The following is a 24059-nucleotide window of genomic DNA, read 5'->3' on the forward strand; positions in this document are numbered from 1 at the left end:
ATGGGGCAAAAAAAAATCCAACTTCACCTATACACTGATAGAATTTGAGCTAGTGGTGACTAATTAAGAAAGAGATTTTGGGGTTGTGGTGGACAGCTTGATGAAAATGTTGACTCAGTGTGCGGCTGCTGTGAAAAAAGGCAAATTCCATGTTAGGCATAATTAGGAAAGGAATCAAAAATAAAAGCGCCAGTATCATATTGCCCTTATACAATCTATGGTATGACCACAGTTGGAATACTGTGTACATTTCTGGTCACAGCACCTAAAAAAAAAAAAAAAAAGGATATTGTAGTGTTGGAAAAACTGCACAAAAGGACAACTAAAATGATTAAGGAGCTGCCAGGAAAGATTACAATGTCTGGGACTGTTTAGCTTAGAAAAAAGGCAAGTAAGGGGAGACATGATAGAGGTGTATGAAATTATTCATGCTGTGGAGAGGGAGACATTTTTTTCCCTCTCTCATAATACTAGAACCCAGGGTCATCCCATGAAGCCAATTGGCGGGCAATTCAGGACAGATAAAAGGAAGCAGTTCTTCACACAAAAGATAGTTAAACTATGGAATTTGCTACCTTGAGATGTAGTGATAGCCACCAATTTGGAGAGCTTTAAAAGGGGATTAGACAAATTCATGGAAGATAAGGCTATCAATGGCTCCTAGTCTGATGGCTATATACTACCTGCAGTATCAGAGGCATAATGCCTGTTTTCACCAGTTGCTCGGGAACATGAGCAGGAGGGTGCTACTGCACTTATGTCCTACTCGTGGGTTTCCCATGGGCAACTGTTTGGCCGCTGTGTGAACAGAATGATGGACTAGACGGACCCTTGGTCTGATCCAGCATGGCTCTTCTTACGTTCTTATGATACTAGATAATTATGCTAACAAGATCTGTAAAATAAGCAACCTGTGTGTTTTATGTAAGCGTACATTATTAGAATTCCAAAAGCATCTGGATGCTGAAATGCCATTCCACCTTGTAATAAATATTTATGAACAAGGGAAAAATCCTTGGTGTAGTGTTTAGTTAGAATGCTGTTTCAACTTTCTTTTGATATGCCTGAATCTATGTTACATTTCTTTGAATAAATCTTACGTTAATAAAAAGTCTGTTTTCCTCTGAGTAACTAAAATCTCTAGTCAAACCACAAAACCCTACTGTACATTCAACATGTTATTTTTGAAACACCACAGAGGAGAAGCTATGGAAAGCCACTTGAAGGGTGTACATGTTCATATCACCAAATTCCTGTTTGAATCCCTATCCAGCTGGGAGAAAATTAAGGGGTAGAGTGGTAGCTATTACCCAAATTGTCTAATAGTCACCTCAGAATAGTTCTGAGAGATACAACGTATGGGGTCATCTCAACTATGGGTTGTGATGCTGAAATGTTTGAAGATCACAAAGCAAAATAAAACTGGATATGTGGCATATGTCCATATTTAGGAGAGTTTTCAGTGTCTAGGACAATAGTGTGTACCACTGGAAAAAAACTATAAGAACTTTGGAAGTAGTACTTACGGGATAGACTGAAGGAGCCATGGAAGTTTTAAATTATTAGGACCAAACACCCTAATAAAGAAGAAGAATTAACTCTGGGATTATTGAATTAATGGAATCAGGGCAGTAGTAAAACTAAAAGGGCAATGTGACTGAAACCAAACTGCAAGTCAGTAATTCCATGTTGTTGAGCCAATCCAATCTGTCATTTTCTTGTCTTCTATTCACTCTATAAAAACAGAAATGGTGAAAGCAAGCAACATAACTGGAAGATTGTGACTTTTTTTTGTTTCTAGAGCGAGAATAAAGAAAGAGTGAAAGTGGGAAGAAGGAAAGCAAATCTTCAAGTGCCAGCATCAATAACAGATAGAAAAGCATTATTTACAATGTGAGCTATAAAGAATGAACAAGTACAATTGTGACAGCAATTAGAATAATTTCTGCATATAAGAATTGCAAGAACTGCCAGCAAAATTTCCCTGCATTTGTCATAATTACTGTTCAAGGAAAAACAGTTAGCATATAAAGTGGCACCCATATAAATGTACTCTAACTACTTCACCTCAAGTTGCTATTAAAAAAAAAAAAATTCAAAAAAATTGAGCTTTTATAGTTTTACCCCTAAAGATGTATTGATTATTTCACAATATAGTCTGGCAACTCAGTTTAAAGGCTTTCTTCCTAATTCACAACTTTGCTATACAGCAAATATTATAGTAGCATGCTTATTGGCTGTTCTTTTTCTGAAGATAACATCAAAGGAAAAAAGCACATTTTATTTTATGCCTACTGAATCACAAAGTACTCTAGAATACTTAGTTTTTTGCAACTTAGTATTTTTTTGCTGCTGTAGTGAAACACACACACACAAACACGTTTGAGAAGAACTATTACACCACCCAGTATGCATGTCAGAGCCTTCAAAACCCTTCCTAGGTTGAAGGCCTATCAACATTTGCAAGCAAATGTCATGGAAACCAAAGCTCTCTCCATGGTAACGTCATCCCTCGAACAGCACCTAGCCACAACAACATTGAACAAACTGTGACCTTGTCTTGGTTTTCATTCTACAAACATTGGTTTTCATTCTACAAACTACTCACACAATTCAACATATCTGACAATTGTAAAGATTTAATCAATTAAAAATAATTTCAAATATGCAATTTTCCATCCAAAACTGAATATGTGCAAGAGCAAACTGATTAACTATATGAAGGCAAAAGTGAACAAAGCAAGCCATTGACAAATGTTATTAATCCCCTTGACCATTAAGGCACCAAAGCTTAGATACATTTTTTTTTGTTTTGCTCATATACTATCCCAGCTACTGAACAAGCAAAAGCTCAGGGCTGTACGTAGGGTGCAATTCTACAAGAATATATGACGTGATAGTGGGCACAGAAATCAGCTCACTATCATTTAAGCCAAGTTTTCATTTAAGCCAAGTTTCTAACCATCACAGCTGCTAAGACATGCTTGAAAAGTGTATAGACAATACTTGCCAAAATCTCAGAAACCAAAGAAGTGATTGAATAAGGTTTGGGGTCAGGTATCAGTGTCCTCTGCCCCTCTCATGACTAGAAAAATCAGAATTATGCAAAATAGCAACAACTATAAAAAAAAATAAATTAATGAAGTTTGTTCAGGTTGCATAATTTCTATACATCTCAGAAGTCAACGTTTTGGCACAGAATTTGCCTTGTCACATCATTTTTAAAGTGCAGAATGGCAATGGTATCGTTCCAAAGCTACAAATATCTTGAAAAAGATTACTTTTTATAAACTTGTATATTGTCATCCGCTACTGAAAAAGGCACTTATCTCTTAGAGCCTCGGAAACTACATAAAACATGTATTTTATATATTTGCATCATTTCTTCAATAATAAAAAAACTCAATGCAGCTTGCAAAAAAAATCCATATAGATGGACTAACTCAATATGAGGAGATTAGAGCTCAGTTAATGATTTATTATGAATAATTTATGACAAGTTTAGCTCCCTTTCATTTGCAAAATATTCACAACCTGATTAGAAATTCCTAAAACAGCTATCCAAATGTGTAGCAAAAAGTCTGAATATTTTAGCTAAGAACTGATGGCAAGTGTTAAGAATCCAAATTTCTTATGCTCTGCATAATAGGTCCACAAAACTACACTGTAATTCTGATCTGTAACTAGGTGCTCACAGACACAGATATCATGCACGCATATTTGACATGGTATTTTTTACTGATGCTCTCAATCTGACTGCATTTTAGGTGAAATGCTTAGGGCTGTATCATGGGTTAAAATAAAGAAGTTACAAATAAGAATAAAGCAAACTGGAGTATAAATGCAGGTAGAGATTGTTTATTGCAATCTAACTGATCATTTGCAGATAATAAATTAAATCTGAGTTAAATTCACCATTATTTACATTATTACTGAAAAAGCAAATCCCTCAATTCGGTAGCAACAAAAGCTTTTAAAAGTAAAAGTTTCACATGATGTAGCATATTTAATTGTCGTTAATTGCAGGTAATTATTAAAAGTTGCTGTATCTCGACAGTAAAAGATGGTAGAGGAACTGTATTTTATGTCATAATTTAATACCATATGAGGGTTTACACACACGGACACAGACACGTACACACACTAATGCCCAAAGGGTTAACAAATACAAAAATAAAAAAGTAGGTGAATTTTAAACCCATGCAGAGCACAGATGAGGGAAATAAGGTCCATCAGATGCATTTATTCTTCATACATTAATCTCTGAGCAGCACTCTGCTGCATGTAATGATGCCACATGAAAAAATGGAAAGCCATGGGGTTTGATAGGATAGCCTTGAAAGTCTGCAGCATGAAAAATCTCACTTTCATCTCAGTGCTTCCACAACCTAGTCCATCTCCAATGCTGTTCGATATTGATGCGACTGCTCTTTCTTCATTAATAGGAGATTATCTACAGGTAGGAATGCCTTCCCCGCTGCCTGCTTCTTACTCACAGCTGGCTTCAAGGTGGGATTCTAAATGGGAAGGGGTGCCAAATGCTTATGTCAAGGGTGTACAATCCAAACCGGGGGGGGGGGGGCACTCCGCAGACCAAATGACATGTCAGGAGGTGTGGCCATGCCCTGATGTCATTTGGTTCCCCGCAGGCACACTGGAGGATGTCTTCCTGGCATGTTCACCAGGAAGTGGCTTCATTGCACATGAGGCTTCTCTCATGGAAAAGGCTGATGTGCAGCAAAGCCACTTCACCTGCTCTGCACCCTCCCACTGAGGAGAAGACTTGGGACAGGTGAAGCTGTCACAGCTCAGCCAAGGGTTAGAGGAGCACTCCTCCAGCTGCTGGTGAAGCCACCATGCAGACAAGTCCTGCACCCACCTGCATCTCACATCGTTATGGTTTCCTCTATGCCAAGCCCCACCCCCTGGAGGAATCTAAGAAGGCTCCATGTGTCAAGTGGATAAGCTCTGCAGGCTGGATTAGTCCCTCAGGGCAGAGGTTGCCCCCCGCCCAGTTTATGTGCTACCAAGACGCCACGCTCTAGATATCTGAGCTCCAGCAAGTTCCTTCTGCTATAATGAGCTATGCAGTTAGGGGGCAGAGAAGGTATGGATAACAAGGTCTGCTGGTGCAATAACCAACAAGGGAATGACTGTGGACTATGTGTGCATGCATATACACATGTGTTGTGTATGGTGGGAGAGGTAAATAGGATGTCAGGGACTAGCTCATCCAAAAGGCAACCTGGGTCATTGGAGATCTGGCTGATAGTCTGTGTTATCTGAGCCACAGGTGTGCCTGGGGGGGACGGGGGGGGGGACGACTCCACCTAAATGTTTCTAGTAAATCCAGTATTTGAATCTGCAACAACCTACAAGTGAACATGTGCTCTTTCACAGGACTAGGGCTCTCATGCAAACGTCATGATGCTGGCATATAGTTAAACCCATGGACTAGCAGCTGAGGAAGGACAAAAGCTCCAGGATGTGTCCTCGTCGTGTCTGCTGCTATGGCTGAGTGGTTAGACAGCTGCTCTGTGGTGTGTGCAGTGCAGGTTCTAAGCCTGCCTCTTTCCCCCATTTTGTTTCTGACATGACTGTTGCTAGCGATGCACACAAAAAGTTAGTTTGGTCTTAATTCTACTATTCCCTTGGTGGGGGCTTGTACCTGCCTCATCCATTTCCCATTCCAATGTTCTGTGAGCTATCAGCAATTTACTCCTGTAAAGGTGGAATCACTGATTCCCTTGTTGCTTATCCTAGTTCCTCCCTTTCCTCCTCTGGCAAGAGAATTCTTCTTCTCAAGTTATTGCTCCCCCAGGAGGACATGAACATTTGTTTCAGGTATGCCTGCATGTTTCTGCTACATGCCTTCTCCTAAGCAGACTAACTAGGTGTTGTATTACATTGTATTATATTGCACTGCCTATCCTTCTTTCCCTGTGTGTTGATGATTCAAAAAAGGGTAGACATTTGCAGTCTGTATGAAAGAGTGGTGTAAGGGGGTTTGAACCCCTGTGAGCACAGAATCCTAGAGCTTCACTGTTTGGGGGCTATTTCTAGTTGTGCCACAGTTGCTGTTGCTGCAGATGGAGCTGTGGTGTCCTTCTGACCGGCAAGTTGTGTGCGGTGAGGGCATTTCCCCATTGCCGTGTGTGGATTGCTTCTGTCTATGCCTGGCTAACATGGGGTCCTTGTAATAACCAGAGCTGCTATGTGCTTAGTGCTGCTTTATTTCAAGCTTTGCTGCTAGGAGTGCATAGGATCACAATGACACTACACTAATATTATGCCCGTATATGGTGATGGCTGGCTTGCTCGGACCACGGGATTGCTCAACCCATAAGGTATATATTCCCATCAAGAAAATGGGTTAGTATGACTAAGATGGCATAAAAGTGATTTAGAAGAACAACTGGGAAACTTGCCATGGAAACTGTTTATAAGGGATATCTATTCATGGTCAGAAAATGCAGCTGTAAGGGCCAGTACTATTGCAGAAGACTGACAGCATGTTCCCTGCAAAAGGGCAGCCTGAAAACAATTTGAGAAGCGGCCAATTTAATAGGTAATGAATTTAATTATGAATATTTTTTCAAGGAAGCAAGGAGGCATAGAGGAATATGTCTACCAATAAAGTTAAGAAGATCTGCCCCCAGTGTAACAAAAGCCAACAGACACCAGATGACACTCTAGCACAGCTAGACCTTAAAAACTTACAATGCAAAATAAACATAAAAATGGGGCAAAGGGATTATCTTGCTGTAAAAATTAGCAGCAACCCTAGGAAACATTGCAGCTATTTTGAAGGACAAGGCAATTACCCTGAAGATAATCAGAATTGTCTTTAAACATTACATCCTGGCGGTAGCCTCATCAGAAACCTGAACCATTGTCCCGAGCCCCCTCCTATACCAATATTTCACCTTACTTTGCCTTGTGGGTAGCAACAGGTTTAAATGCAGTTAGGATTAGCCATACATTTAAAAGAACTGTTTTTACTATCTATAGAAACATAAAATAAAATATGGTTCTTAAAGTCATACAAATCAAAGGGAAATGTTTATAATTAATTCCTACATACAGTTTCTACACAAAACAGATACTTACCATAGCACAGAACAAAGTAATTACTTAAAAGTTTTAGAAGTTAAAGGTTGCATGTTCCAGAATAGATATCCATGCAGGGTTCTGTCCCAGATTGTCAGCTTGAAACAACTGGCTTGGACACTGACCTGGTTCGCACAACTGCAGCAGCCCACCATGGCTTAAGTTGTGGCATGTGTCAGAGGCCATTTTGAATACTCAAGCAGTGCTGGACCGTTACTGTGGCTTATCGTGTTATCCAAACCCAGTGAGGGTAGGTTGTTGGTGTGATTAACAAACCACCCACAACGCTAAGCCACAGTGACTGCCTGCCACTGCTTGAATATTCAAAATGGCTGCTGGCACACACTGAAACCCACCATGGTTTGAACTGGCCCACTGAGTTCAAGCTTGGCTTGCATACAAAGAAAAGCCATGCTGTAGACCAAACACCAGAACCTAGAAGCTTCTCCAATGAAGGCAGGAGAAAGACTGGCTTTACGGAATTAGTAGGAGATGCCACCACCCAATCGAAGCCCTGTCTTCAAGAAACTTGCCTCCCAGTAGTCAGAGAGGAAAGCATGCAGTGTTTGGACCACTGGAAACTGAGGCAGTATGCCTTTAAGAAAAATGTTATCAGGCAGCAAGTCTACTGGTTCAGAAAGAGGACAACAGTTAAGATGATTATGAAGAAAGGAAAATGTGTACATCCTGTAAATGTGCTCCCTCAGGGATTCTTAGCATACACACAAAAAGACTGATGCCTAAGGAGGACATTCTGTGGCTTTCTTGTGAGTATCCATATGCCGAGTCTGGTTGAGAACAGATACTAATGCAGTAGTATCTAATGTTCTCCATGACCTAACTCCATGGGCATGTTTGCTCTTCAAGCTAGAAAGCACGAATCAGCTTCTAGAAAACAGCCATGTGGAACCCAGGCCAAACACCTTTGCCAGGAGACCATCATGCCTAGTGTTTAACCTCACACCATAAGCTCTACCTGTACTCAAAGCCCTGATCAGGGTCCTAGTAATGGATGTTGTCATCAACATCATCATTTTGCCATGGGTCAGTTATTTCTTGTGACTACACTGGAGAAAAAGCTCTCAGCTACATTAAAAATGAAATAGTGGTCTCTGAGGCAAGTAAGACTAGCCTCAACTATTCTCCTCTGCCTTCTCTGGACGAGACCTAAAGAGAATATGATCTGGGTAGAAAAGATACTCACTTCTTGCAGGACAAGTGGGGCCAAAGCCTCTACAAAACCTTTCATAAATGCCCTCCACGCTGAAAAAAGATAGCCAGAAACCTGTATTGCAAATATTTGCCACAGCTATCTGCATCCTGGTGCTATTCTTGTCACTTCAGAATGAAAACCTCTGCAATCATAAATTCCCTAAGCAGTGATGGAGCCACTTCAGGCTTAACTACAAGAATAGTAGTAGTTGTGGGAGACTCCTTGCTGCGTGGGATTGAAACTCAAGGATGTTGCGAAGACCCATGGACTCGCCAGGTATGCTGTCTCCCAGAAGGATGGATTAGAGATGTGACTGAAGGGTTGCCTACACTCATAAAGACCACTGACAGGTACCCCTTTCTTCTTATCCATGTGGGAACAAATGATACCGCCAAGCGGAGCTACGAAGAAATCACATCAGACTTTGAAACTTTGGGAAGGAAACTCAAGAACTTTGGGGCCCAGATAGTTTTCTCATCCAGCCTTCCAGTAGTTAGAAGAGGGATAGAAAGGGAAAGGAAAATACTCCATGTGAATGACTGGCTACGAAGGTGGTGCCGACGAGAGAGATTTGGATTCTGGGACCACAGGCTATACTTCCTGGAAGATGGACTGTTGGCAAGGGATGGGTTGCACCTCACAAGGCCTGGGAAGAATGTGTTTGGCCACAGCATGAAGAACTTCATCAGGAGGGCTTTAAACTGAATCCTATGTGGGAGGGAGATGTAAAATTGGGGGTAACAATGGACGAAAGCTCATGCACCACAATGGACAAAACAGCTCAAACAGCGCCCAATAATAGTCTTCAAAAACATGTAGGAAAAAAGCCAGACTACAAAGCACATGGTCTTCGATGTCTATATACTAATGCCCAGAGTATGGGAAACAAACAGAACAAACTACAACTCTTCATACAGGAGGGAAATGATGACTTGATAGGTGTAACTGAAACTTGGTGGGATGACTCCCATGACTGGAATACAGCAATTGAAGGATATAACTTGTTCAAAAAGAACAGAAGGAACAGAAACGGAGATGGAGTTGCTCTGTATGTTAAAAATACATATCTCTGCACAGAAATACAGGAGGATGAGCTTTGTAGCCCCATCAAGAGCATATGGGTTAAAATAAATGGAGCAAAGAATAGAAGGAACATGGTGGTCAGAGTCTACTACCAGCCACCCAATCAAAGAGAAGATGAGGATGAAACTTTTGAAAAGCAAATTGCCAAGGTTTCAAGGAAGCAAGATGTAACAGTAATTGGGAACTTCAATTTCTCCAATATTTGTTGGGAGACAAATTCTGCAAAACATGGCCCCACCATGAGCACAGGGCCCAGTGCTCGTCAACATTTTCATTAATGACTTGGAGGAGGAGGTGCAGGGAATGCTGATCAAATGTGCAGATGACACAAAATTGAGTGGGATAGCTAATACCCTGGAAGACAGAAACAAAATTCAAAGTGATCTGGATAGACTGGAGCACTGGGCAGAAAACAACAGAATGACATTTAATAGGGATAAATGCAAAGTCCTGCACCTAGGAAAAAGAAACCAAATGCACAATTACAAGATGGGGGATACTTGGCTCAACAATACTACAAGCAAGAAGGATCTTGGAATTGTTGTATATCACAAGCTAAATATGAGCCGACAATGTGATGTGGCTGCAAAAAAAGGCAAATCCTATTTTGGGCTGCATTAATAAAAGCATAGCTTCCAAATCCCATGAAGTACTAGTTCCCCTCTACTCAGCACTGGTTAGGCCTCATCTGGAATACTGTATCCAGTTCTGGGCACCGCACTTTAAGAAGGATGCAGACAAACTGGAGAGGGCTCAGAGGAGGGCAACAAAGATGATCAGGGGACTGGAAACAAAGCCCTATGAGGAGAGACTGAAAGAACTGAGCATGTTTAGCCTTGAGAAGAGAAGACTGAGGGGAGATATGATAGCTCTCTTCAAGTACTGGAAAGGTTATCACAGAAAGGAAGGCCAGGATCACTTCTTGATCATCCCAGAGTGCAGGACATGGAATAATGGGCTCAAGTTACAGGAAGCCAGATTCTGGCTGAACATAGGAAAAACTTCCTGACTGTTAGAGCAATATGACGATGGAACCCACTACCTAGGGAGGTAGTGGGCTCTCCCATGGTGGAGGCATTCAAGGCAAGGCTGGACAGCCATCTGTCAGGGATGCTTTGACTTAGATTCCTGCACTGAGCAGGGGTTGGACTCGATTACCTTGTAGATTCCTTCCAACCCTACTATTCTATGATTCTATAATTTTTATGCATCCCATTAATTGACACCTTGCCTTGAAATTCAGCAGACGTTGGAACACAAAAGTGATTTGTTAGTATTAGGGACAAACTTCATTCTTGAAAATGCAGCAAAACTGCCCTTTCAGTAAGGCCTAGTCTTTGAAATCGGTTTTCTGTACCCATTGCTCTGATTTTGTCTGAGGTTCCTTCACCACAAGGTGCTGAAAAAAAATCTCATTCTGAAGTGAGGAATCAGTAAATATTTGAGTGATTTCATAAACATCCACTTTCTTCTTGTTCATGAAGAGAAATATGCTAACATATGGGTAATATACAGAGATAACGTCAGCTTTATTGCAGTGGAAATGCCTTCTCTCCTTAGTTTCCATAAAGACTTCATCCGCATTCAACATAGGCCTAGCAAAAAATAAAATAAGAGACATCCAAGCAAAGTTAAGTGATACAGATAAAGCCGCTAAAGCCCTTAAGGGAAATATCCAGCTTTACAGTATTTCCGAGAGCCCCTCCCACTTAGAGACAATGATGTCCCAGTTCAGCCTCTGAAATGTCCACTTCGAAGACCAAAAACATTATTTTGAAGATTACATGATTTAATAAATTTGGGTCCTTGTAACTCAAAGCCTTGATATTCTCAAGACTACCAAATTGCCCCATGGTCAAGCAAGAATCAGTACCCAGATCTCACTAGTAAAAGCACCACATACTATCCACTAAATCACACTGGCTGTCTCCAGGGATGCAGTGTCAGGCTAGACTTGCCACTGAGAAGTACAGTGTGAATCTGCCACCCAGGCAAAAATCAGTTTCTCAAATCCATTTGTGCTCTACCAGGTTTTTTTCCTGCGCGGGTGGGGGAGACGTGGGGGAAAAGAGAGAGGAATTTCTAGTATGTTGGGAATGTTTTCAGTCTTCATGATTCTAAGTTGCATTTATTGTAGTCTAAATCCTGTCAAATGTGTTTGTTCAGTAGCAACTTATCACTCTGAAAGCATGCCATTCTCTAATTATCCAAGGAGAAATTGCCATAAGCCAGAGAGGAGAAACTGTGCCCTCAGATGATGTTAGACTGCAACTCTTATCAGCCCCAGTCAGCATGGCCAATGGTCAAGGGTTATGGGAGCTATAGTCCAACAACATCTGGAGGGCCACAGGTTCCCCATAAGGCTTATCTGAAACTGCTTTGCTTTGGTAATGGTACAAGGTAACTTGCCGTTCTTGTAAGGCCTATACTTAGTCTAAGGTTTGGGAGTTCTCTAGGATCCTAGGCTATGTTCTATTTCCCAACAGATTAATGAGAGAGTTTCAACTATTGGGCAGTACAGAAATGTAATAAATACATAGATAAATAAAAAATAAACAAAAAGGCCAGTCTTCAGGGAAGGAAGAGGATCAGGACCATAGAGATGTAATGTTCATTTGCTTAAGTGAAATTTTCCCCATAGCCATTGCTGGCAAAGAAGCTTTAACGTGTTCCCAATACTGTGAATTTGCATAATTGAGCAATTGTGTGAATTTGCAGTTATGCAAATTCACAGTCACAGTATTCTGCACATTATTTGCAGTAATCTGAAAACTTCCAGTGCTTTAGAGGTAAAACAGTGGCATTTCTCAAGTGGGCAGACTGCAGCAAGACAGGTGGGGGCGAGGGGAGTCAAATTACACACAGTAGCTTAATAAGCCTTTCACAGTAGCTTATTAGCCTGGTCATGTGGCGGGGCATTGTGGACTTTAAAAAAAATAAGATACTGTGAGTAGCTTATTAAGCCACCATGGGTTATCGTGACATCCAAATGTGGCCTTTGTGTATCTTCTTTTTTTCTTTTTCTTTTTTTAAGGGCAGACAAGTGTCCCATTGACCAATGAAAAATATGTGGGGAAATGTTGACATGTGTACCATAATTCAACCAGTTTTATAAAGTGATACATTGTAATTGATACCTACTGCCAAAACATTTTAACAGTAAGAGGACTAATGCATATGCAATGCTCCTGACCCCTTAAACATGGTTAAGGGAGCAGGTTTCAGAATTGCATGCTTTTTCTGTCCACTGATGCAAGTTTTCCTCAACTAGGCTTAACTATGAGGAAAACTTATGTTGACACCAACCTCAACCATGGTCAATACTGCCTAAAACAAATTTACAATTATTTGCCAAAGTTTTAAAACCTGTTCCAAAAGTTAAGGCCTGTGGGTTAAAAGCAGGGGGGATGTGCACCTGATATGGGAGGGGCCACATGATCTCTTTACTATGGTGCACTGGCCCTTCAGATCTGCTGAATATCAAGTAGAAAAAATGGATTTATTTTCATACATGGTGGCTGTGCATCAAGCCTTATAGAATAAAGGTAAGATTTTCAAGGTCACAAGCACCAAAATTCCACTTGACCCATTCCTTCATGGCAAGGTGCTCCAATTACTGACGGAGGTATGGAAGAGAAAGCTAAATACGTATTACTTAAAGATCGGCAGCAATTAAACATACAATAGCATTTTCCTGGGAAGCTAATGCTATCCATAAATATGTTGCTTGTTCAAAGACAAGGAAATGTGAATAATTTACAAGTTTGCAATACTATTGACAGCCTTATCATAAAAGAGGAAAAAATCTACAAAAAAGGCAAGTCTTACATGAATCAGACTATGAATACACGCATGTACCATGGGTGCTGCTACTCAGAATATGGTGGGAAATACTAGTATATAGCTTGTTGTATCTTTATTCTTAAAATAAAAATTTAGAAAAGAGTTAATGGCAGAGATTCAATATAGGCTTAAGATGAAAATAACTACAAAAGCCTTGATTGTCAGGGGTGCCCCTGAGCATAGGCAGTGGGAGAGTAGCTCAGTTTCCGAAGAGGAACCGCAAAACGTGGGGAGGAACTTTCCCAGACTCTTCCAGACAGGGAGAGACAGATTCCTCAGGTTCCAATAGTCCAGCTGGCCGGAGAGGGCCTCTCTTCACACACCACTGTGAGAGATAGTAAACAGGTAGAGGTGGGGCTTGGAGAGCCTGAATTCTTAGACGCCAGATGCAGAGCCAAGAGAGATGGCAGGGGCGGAGCTTAGGCGATCTGTCTGATTGGCCCGGCAGGGATAGCTATGCGTAGAGACATCAAGACATAGAAAGAGATCCCCGCCTTTAAGTTAGGAAAGCGTACCTGCCTTTTCTCAAACAGCGTGCAACTTTCAACCTTTGCAGCTTCCCTTTGAATTCCCTGAAGGCATTTCCTTTGTAGACTGTGAGTTACTGACAATCTGCATCTGTGTGACCCATTGAAGTAAAAGGATTAAAGAGCCGTGGATAGAAGCCTCTTGTCTGTGTTTTGATTTGGGTTCTGAAGTTTACAGCAGGGGCAAAAAGGGAAACCTGACATTGATACTACTTTGTGTCCTACAATGATTCCACTGATAGCAGAGAGAGATTCCTCTCCACAAAAACAAAACAAAAAACAGACAGAAACTGGTTACCAAACCAACTAATACCACGTGTACATGTTTATTAGAAATATTTATAATTGCCTTGTTTTGCTGTACAACATATGAAATATCCCCCAATTTTTTAAAAAATATCCTACTTATATTGTAGGTGTTGCACAGCTTTCATTTTTTCTTCCAACAGATCTGCATATCTGTTGCAGCCACATGATACTTGTAGGCAGTGGGTATTACAATGATATCAGTATTAAATAATAACAATAATGCAAGGACATCTACTTCTAATTATGTTAAGCAGAGCCAAACCTTAGCTACGCATACAGAGTTTCTAATTAACATTATTGAAAAATCTCTTGCCAGCTCACATAATGGTTTTCTTAAAAATCATAAAGCACTAAGAAGCAGAGATCAGTAATTATACCATAGGAGGTGGTTTAGGGAAAAATTGGTTCTGTGGTGCGATATAAAATGTAACCTTTGGAACCTTTTAATAGATTATTTACCGGCATGAGCTGAAGTGCACTTTTACTATGCTGCAAAGTGATGAATTTGGCCTGATTGAGTTAGAATGATATAAACAATTAATAGTCCATTCTGGATTCGAGCTAGCTGAAATTGTTAAAGGGTATTACAAAGTATTTGTGGCTTAAAGCTAACTCTGTTCCTTAAACTGCTACTAATTTCACTTCTCCCTGACACTGGATACAAAGAAAATATATTTCAAAGTTCCATGAAAGATAGTATGTTTTCTACAGGATCAGATGATTTAGTGTATCTAAGAGAAATCTTAAATCACTGAAATTCTAAAATTATCAAAGGTGAAAAAATATACTTTGAAACTAGGAAGTTACAGATAAAAACTTTTCTTGGATACTCAACAGAAGTGTTTCTACTTCATCTCAATCTCTCTCTACTTGCTGTCGCAAATTATTTGGGGGAAGCTTTATAACTGAAAAGATGCTCTCTTCCCTTTTTCAGAGGGAGTCAATGCTTCTGTACAGTGAGTAAGTCAATTTTGCACATATGCTTGGTTAAAGAACAAGTTGCCTCAACATCCTAAAAAGATATCCCATGAAATGCTATAATTTCTAAAGCAGTTAGCCTAATTTTTTTTTCTGATGAGTGGGCACTACAATTTTCTAACCAGCACCATTTAAAAAGAAGAAATTTTTTTGGAAATATCATATTTAATTTTTTTTTTAAAGAAAACATTGGCAAAATGCAGACCTGAATGAGAATTTATTAATCTGCAATCTTGTTTAGAGGAAGAAAATGTAATAGCAAACATTTTGCTAATAGCAAGAACAACCATTCAATTAGCATATTTTCCCCTCAGATTACAGATTTACACATAATTTTGCATTCTCTCTGTATAACATGTGCATTTTGTGTATGCTTTCCTATATAAGTAGGCAAAGTATAAGGCTTTCATCAAGGAAAGCATGTAACTGCATACAAGTGAAAATATATTCAGCTCTGGTCCCTTTAATAAGACTCTTCAGACTTAGATAAGAAGTCTGCAACATGGAATCAGAAATACTGTAGAAAGCCTGGGCATATGGGACCTGAATTAGCTACAGTTACACAGCAGGTACTGTAGTATATGAGAGGATAAAATCAAAGTAGAAAAGCTGGTGAGGAAGAGGAAACACATACCAGAGCAGAGGAAAGATGAGTAGTGAGGAAGATGAGAAAGTACTGAGAAAGATGAACAAAAGTGAGGGGTCAGCAAAAAAGAAAAGAAACAATGGCAAGGAAGTAGCATCTCATTTTCTGTCCCCAGAGCGCATATGTGTGCATATTATGGACAGGAAGGCTTTAAACATTTCCCTCTGTACTATTAAAGCACTTGGCATATTCAAAATGCTATCAGAAACAACTGTAAAGGGTCTTGCATACTGGCGGTATTATAAGTAATAATACTTCATAAAATCACTGACTTGCATTTCGGCACTGTGGGATCTACTGCATTTAGATGGACTATGTCATAAGAAGGGAAAAAGTGATCAACCAGTGACATTTTCAGCATCTTCTAAATAAAGAATCGGCCTTCCACATGCTTTACAGAAGGACTAACTTTCTATGCATTGTAATACACATAATATGAGAGATTTGACATTGATATACCTATCTATGGGCTATAGGGCTCAGATTGGCTGCCCATGGTACTCCAATGTTGCAGAAGACTGGGCAGTTATTAATAAACTAGAACATGTTAACATAAGCTTCCATACAGTTAAATAATCTATACTGTTGTTCTACCTACAGATCACCCAATAAACCTTTTTAGAATTGTAAGACAGATCCATGCACTGCTTACTGGGCAGTATCTAACAGGGCTGCTCTGCCTCTGCTGATTCTGCCGCACGAGTGGTGGGTCCCACAAGTGTGTGGGCACAACAGGATACTACCCACAGTCTATATCTAAGGACAACACCAAAAGACATTGGGCTGTATCCAACTGGTGTCACTCGACTGATGGAAAGCTCTTTGAACTAGCTAAGGCTTCTGTCAGTGGAACAGGGAGTGAGGTGATTTTTGGCAATTCCCACTCTCCCCCTGCAGCTCCTTGAACCACCTCCCATGCTGTTCAACCCTCTAGAGCAGCCTGGAATGTGTGGGCTCTGCAGGGTAAGAGGGGAATCACAGAAAATTGCCTCCCTCCTTCTTCTGCTGACAGAAGCCTCTGCTGAATCACCCAAGAGCATTCTGTAAGCAGAGTGACAGCAGTTGGACACAACCCATAAGGAATAAAGATTTTTCTTCTTGACAAATTGCGTACAAATCACCGTTGTAACAAAACCCATGTGGTAAAATTAAGAAGTCATTTGCCATTATTAACTTGTACAGAAACTGGGATTTAACACTATTACTACTTCTATAATTGTTGGAAATTTTATTTATTTATTTTCTACATGGATTTGTGAGTATTAAACCTTCTGAAAGCCATTGTAATTTGAACCAAGGAAGGTAATATTACGATTGCTTCCTTTTCTTTTTTTGTTCTGTATAATTACCTGTCCTGGTTTTCTGTGTATTCACAAAAGTAACTGCCATATCAAAATGTATGCCATTCTTTCTCCTGTTAACAACACGTTCTATCCCTCTCTGCCAGAAATTTTCTACAAGTCAGAAATAATACAGCAACCAATATTTGTATATAGTCATTCAGCACCAGCTTTCAAATGTAATCCTCTAACATATTTAATTAAAAACCAATGGATACAATATTGGACGGAATAACAATCTGTTTAAGAAACTGTTTTTTAAGTCTCCTTTTAACTGTATTTTTTAACTATTTGGATCACCCATAAAATTAGGAATGTAAAAGGAATATGGTCATATTTATTGTCTTTATATTAAGAGGTGCATGTGAAAAAATATGCAACTCCACACATATCTTGAAATCATCACAATAATTTATCAAGTTAACACAGGATCGCGTATACAGAAATCAACTAGTTCTTCACAAAGCCAAGAAGAATGGATTTTAGATCAAATTAATTACTCTGCTTAAATATTTTTCTGGCAATGAATGAAGAAATTTTCAATGGCAAAGTTGATGAATTCCCACATCTAAAACATTATTACAATGATAAAAAAATTAAAGTCATGCCAACTTACTCCTACAGGTTGAAAAATTAGTCCATCCACTTCATGACTGACTTCTCTGGCAAAATTTCCCTCAAGGAGCTGCAAGAAACACCAAATGATTATTTAGTTTTACAATTATAAGGTAAAATAACCATGGTATACATACGACGTACAGATATAAACATCCACACTACTGTAATATAGTGTTTACTGGAAAAGATTGGCTTCTAATATCTGCTACTCATTTGATCATTAAAAGAAGCAGATGAGTTTAGAAAATGAACAGTACAATGAAAGCTATTTTTTAAAAAATATATATTAAAGACTGCACGTTCAAGATTGCACTGCAGACTATATAGGGCCAGTTCATATGCAACAATCCTGAGCCTAATTGTGTCATGTGCTTCATCCTTGCCCATCCTCTCCTCCCACGCAGAGGCACCAATTCATACAAACAGAGCCTCCTGGGTACTGCCAGTGAAAGTTCTGAATTTTCCCAGCAAACATGTATGGGAGCCAGAACACACAGGCCCTCTACAAGTTACATTATTTTTGACATGTTCTACTTGAATCAGTGGCTGCATTCAGGTGTAATGCTGAACAGTGGTTTATCATTAGAAGAACAGGCCTAGGTGAGTCTTGGGTCCAGTTCTACCCACTCCCCCTCCTCTGGCACAGCCACAAGATCAGAAGCTTTCATTTCCAATTTCAATTAACGACAGTTAAGCATTACATCTGAACCCTAAACTGTAGTTAATCTTAATTATCGTTGGTTGAAACAAGTCCATTTCAAAACCTATGGTTTGAAGTTGGCTCGTTTCAACTACCCATAGTCAAGACTAACCTCTGTCTAGGTTTGGATATGCCACTAACATGCCCATGTTCAGGCATGTGATGAGTCTACAGCAGAAGCTGCTGGAGAAAGGAGAAGGGATGAGTGCATGAGCCCAAAGCACACCTAGGCTCATTTTTGTAATGGTGAACCATTGTTCATCATTATGCTGAAATACAGCCAGTATGTTCTCCTTTTTGTAAGCCATCTTAGCCAGTGTGGTGTAGTGGCAAGAGTGTTGGACTAGGAGCTGGGAGATCTGGGTTCTAGTCCCCACTTGGCCATGGAAGCTCACTGGGTGACTGTGGGCCAGTCACACACTCTCAGCCCAACCCACCTCACAGGGTTGTTGTTGTGAGGATAAAATGGAGAGGAGGAGGATAATGTAAGCCGCCCTGGGTTCCTTGCAAGAGGAAAAAAGGCGGGGTATAAATGCAATAAATAAATAAATAAATAAATCTTGATTTTGAGGATCATTTGCATGGCCACATATATTTTTTTCCAGCTTTCTTCATAAGTGCCCCTTCCATTTGACTTGTGGAAGTCTCAGTGATTTATTTGTAAAGATTGTATTATGAAATTCAAAATATTTTGAGGTAAAAACATGCTGAAGTGAAGATTTGAGTTTAGGATATTTTTAAACAATGTGTTTCAACAATGTGCTGGAGACAAAATTATTTCATGGCAATTTGTGGGCATAATAGGAACTGTGAAAAGCTGCCTTAATCGAAACTAAACAGTACTTCCATTTTTACTGTGTTTATTCTACCTCGATGAAGATGAATACTCATGGCAATGCTTGAAAAATGCACTAATAAAAAAATCTCAGACTTCCCAGCCTGTCCCACACCAAAATACTAGAATAGCATTGCAAATTATAATAGATTCAGCAGCTTGCTGATTTAAAACAAACCTGAAATCACAAATAGTTCCTGAATAAATACATATTCACACTAAGGAGCATAGACATTTTAACCACTGAGCTCAACTGTGCAGAACTTAAATATGCATTTTGTCTCCAGTTAGTAGAATTTAAAAGTTTTATAGGAGATATACATGCTTTTGAATTAACTTTATGCACAGTAGAATGAAGAGAATGAGGATGCTATTATGGTAATAGATCATTTGTGGACAGTTTGGAGAAAATGAACTGCTTGTATTTGCAAAGGAGGACTGCCAAGTATGCGCTGTATATTGAAGACAAAATCAAAATATATTCAGTGAATATAGGAAGCATATACTTTTTTTTTTTTTAAGAACAGACTACATTATAAAGCAGTAGAAGGTTTATAGAAATTCGCAGTAAGACAAAAAAGTGAGTATGGTTATTTTTACTGCTCTTACCTTGCATTTATTGTATATACACACACACACACACACACACACACACCTTATTACCCTATATCTGAGGTTTCTTGAATAAAGTACTTAAAGTATTTTATAGTAAGTAAACAAAGGAACTAAAATCTAGCACAGTAAAGAAAAACAACCAAAATGCAATCTAGTGTGAAGTCAAATTTCATTTTGCATTATTTTTAAAAGGTTTTTCAAGAGAGCACCTGCACTAATTTAAATGTTATGAGCCAGTAAGAAATATCATTACAATTGCATATACTTAAAAAAAAAATCTCTAACGTTTATATGGTACCTAATATGGCTTACAGAAAATATACAACTCACAATAAAATCATAACTTACAATTAACAGCCAACTAAAAATTCTACAGTTAAAAACAATACAGACACTTAAAACAGAAGACATTTGAAAAGGCCAGGTTTTCACCTGCAGACAAAAAATAATAGTCAGGGAGCCTGATAGACCTTATAAGGGAGAATAACCCATAGTGCAGTGCCACTACAGAAAAAGCCCAGTACGATCGATGCCTTTGTAGTCCTCAGCTTTGCAAAGGATGTGATGCAGAGCAGGACCTTTCCCACAGATCTAAGGGCAGAGGGAGATACATATGGGAGAAGGCACTTGATACGACAGGGCTCTAACCATGTCTGTGTTCTTCAAGATAAGAGAAGATTAATTTGGCAACAAATAAAAGAACAATGAAAATACATCTGGAACAGATCTTTTTCCATTGGTTATACTAAGACATACTGGTTTGCACGATCACTGCAGCCCACCATGGCTTATTCATGTGAACCAAGTCGCTTACTATGTGTTGGATCCAGACTTAGTCATGCTTTGAGTAAATTCACTGAAATCAGTGGGACTTGCGTTAATCATGACTAAATTAAGTCTCATTCATTTCAGCGGGTCTACTTGAAGCATGACTAAGTCTGGATCCAAATGAACATCACCAAACATAAAGCAAAGGAAAACTGGGAAATTATTGGATAGCCAATTTCCGCCCAGTGATTTTTTTTCAAAATGCTAGCCAAGAGAATGCAAACTACATGCTCTATAATTACAAGGGGTAACTTTTGGGTCTGCTTAGATGTTAGTTCCCCTGCTGCATACACAGTGGGATCATGAAACTTCAAGGTTTCTTCCTACCTCACCCCCATTCTGCTCACTACATGTAGCATGTGTTAATCAAGAGAGTCCACCTATAAAGAGTTGCAAAATCTCCTTTTTCACACATTGATTCCTATGCATATTCAGCAGGGTAATGGAAGCAGAATGGAAGTTAAAGTACTGCTCCCACTTTCACTGTGAACTGGGAAGGGATATCTTCTCTTTGAGAAATCATGGAGGACGGGGAAAGTGCAAGATGACTGGAGGAGGGCTAACGTTGTCCCTATCTTCAAATAGGGTAAAAAGAAGGAACCTGGGAACTACAGACCAGTCAGTCTGACATCAATCCCTGGGAAAATTCTGGAGCAGATGATAAAGCAATCCATCTGGAAGCACCTTGAAAATGCAATGATTACTCGAAGCCAACATGGATTTGTCAAAAACAAGTCCTGCCAGACAAATCTGATCTCATTTTTTGATCAAGTCACCTCCCTTGTGGACCGTGGGAATGCTGTAGTCATAATAAACCTCCACTTCAGCAAAGCTTTCGACAAAGTGCCCCATGATATCCTGATGAGCAAACTAGCTCAAAGTGGGCTAGATGAAACAACGATCCGGAGGATCCACAGTTGGCTACAGAATCGGACTCAAAAAGTGCTTGTCAATGGGACCTTCTCCAACTGGGGAGAGGTAACGAGTGGAGTACCGCAGGGCTCAGTCCTGGGCCCAGTGCTCTTCCACACTTTTATTAATGACTTGGAGGAGGAGGAGGTACAGGGAATGCTGATCAAATTTGCAGATGACACAAAATTGGGCGGGATAGCTAATACTTTGGAAGACAGAAACAAAATTCAAAGTGATCTGGATAGACTGGAGTGCTGGGCAGAAAACAACAGAATGGCATTTAATAGGGACAAATGCCAAGTTCTGCACCTAGGAAAAAGAAACCAAATGCACAGTTACGAGATGGGGGATATGTGGCTCAACAACACTACAAGCAAGAAGGATCTTGGAATTGTTGTCGATCACAAGCTGAATATGAGCCAACAATGTGATGTGGCTGCAAAGAAGGCAAATGCTCTTTTGGGCTGCATTCATAGAAGCATAGCTTCCAAATCCCGTGAAGTACTAGTTCCCCTCTACTCAGCACTGGTTAGGCCTCATCTGGAGTACTGTGTCCAGTTATGGGCACCGCACTTTAAGAAGGATGCTGACAAACTGGAGAGGGTTCAGAGGAAGGCAAGAATGATGATCAGGGGACTGGAAACAAAGCCCTATGAAGAGAGACTGAAAGAACTGGGCATGTTTAGCCTTGAGAAAAGAAGACTGAGGGGAGATATGATAGCGCTCTTCAAGTACTGGAATGGTTGTCACAGAGGGGAAGGCCAGGATCTCTTCTCAATCAACCCAAAGTACAGGACACGGAATAACGGGCTCAAGTTACAGGAAGCTAGATTCCGGCTGAACATCAGGAAAAATGTCCTGACTGTTAGAGCAATACGACAATGGAACCAATTACCTGGGGAGGTAGTGGGCTGTCCCACACTGGAAGCGTTCAAGACGAGGCTGGACAGCCATCTGTCAGAGATGCTCTGACTTGGATTCCTCCATTGAGCAGGGGGTTGGACTTGATGGTCTTGTAGGCCCCTTCCAACCCTACTATTCTATGATTCTATGATCTAAAAATGTCCCTTAAGATGGTATGCAGGAGACCAGATGCCTGGCTCTTACTAGAGATGCCGGCAAAGTTTGCCCAGTTCTGGCTCAGATATGAACTTCAGGGGCTCCTAGAAGCACACCTCAAATGAAAGCAAGCTTTTAAAGCACAAAAAAACCTTCTCTGGCTTGGATTAAAATCTGAGCTGAAGAAGAATGCCCAGTTTCCTGTCAGCCATCCCTGGATTCCCTCCCCATTAGCCACCCACTTCCTGAAACCCCTCCTCTCCTTCCCCTTCTATTTTCCTGCTACACAGGAGTAGGATGTGTGGGGAGAAGAAGATTTTCCTCACACCTGACCCCACCCAGGGCATGCTTATACACAGCATCTGGTGATTCATAGGAGATGGAGTTCTCCCAAGAACTACTATAATTGCAGTAACCCCCAGCTGAACTCCATCTCTAACAGGCTCACTGTGTATCAGTGAGCCAGCACATTAGTAGGAGTAAAAGACACCTCCCTCCATCCCTCTCCCCATGTTTGTCATCACTCCTGCCCAGCCAGGAAAAGCTTTAAAAGGGAAGAGGCAGTGGGAGGCTTATTTTCTGAGACTAGCTCAGAAAATAAACTGAATTATGGATTTTATTCAGAAAGGCAAAGTTCCCCATTTCTAAGTTTCATTTTTTCTAAACAGAATATACCTTCAATACCTTCATTACTTTTCCTTCAATTTAATAGCTGTCTCTAAAATTAAGGAAGCCCTCACTTTGTTTATCTTCAGAACCCTTTAGCCCCTATGTATATCCATTTTATAGATAAGGAGCAATATGAATTGATAGTGGTCATCTGAGGAGTTAATGGAGGAGCATATATTTCAAGACAGATTTCCTGGCCAGATGTCAAGCAAACACTCAGCCCCCATGATTCTCAATGTAGAAGATGTGGTCAATATGATCCTGCCCGAATGCATTCATTGGACAGAAACACCTATACTGGCTTGCCTTATGCAGTGCAGAAGGTAGCTTGTTCCTTATACCAGCTTTTAAGTCTAAGGCTTAGTGGGTCAATCTCCTATTTTACGTATTTTTTCACTTTGATAAATTCCTCTCCAGTATGTCTTAAAGCCTTCCATTTTGCTTTACAAGACAAAATCAGCGTGTTCCTATTCCAACTGTCTTTGTTTTGCCTTGGATACACTGTTGAAAGATAAAGTATCTTTTTTCAATTTTGCAATCCACCTAGTCGCCTATGGTGGATAAAACTGCTTCCAGTTAGCCATTTATGACTTGCACATTTGAAGTGACTGTTTGTTCACTCCTCACTCCTGAAAAAGGTTAAGGTCATACCCTAGATTTGGTTATCTCATTGGGACAAAAGGATGGTGTCCAGATGTGTGGGATTTCTGACCTCCTTGTCATGGACAGATCACTTTCTGGTGAGCTTTAGAATTACTGCAACTTTCCCTCTGA

At 40.1% G+C, this 24059-nt stretch overlaps 1 protein-coding gene across 3 annotated transcripts in view; it reads right to left on the reverse strand.

Annotated features, from left to right (window-relative positions):
* The window catches only part of RNGTT (RNA guanylyltransferase and 5'-phosphatase), a 199447-nt gene that overhangs the window by 78764 nt on the left and 96624 nt on the right, over positions 1-24059 (reverse strand). For all 3 annotated transcript variants that reach the window (XR_014786623.1, XM_084827109.1, XM_084827108.1), the window contains one exon: positions 17666-17734. Coding sequence is in view for 2 of the 3 variants with exons in the window: in XM_084827109.1 (XP_084683235.1) it covers positions 17666-17734 (69 nt within the window). In the remaining variant the exon portion in view is untranslated. The remainder of the gene's footprint in view (positions 1-17665; positions 17735-24059) is intronic.

The sequence above is a fragment of the Heloderma suspectum genome, chromosome 1, assembly GCF_057233095.1.
Source record: "Heloderma suspectum isolate Gila_16-S chromosome 1, 16-S_ref, whole genome shotgun sequence".
Taxonomy (NCBI): Eukaryota; Metazoa; Chordata; class Lepidosauria; order Squamata; family Helodermatidae; genus Heloderma; species Heloderma suspectum.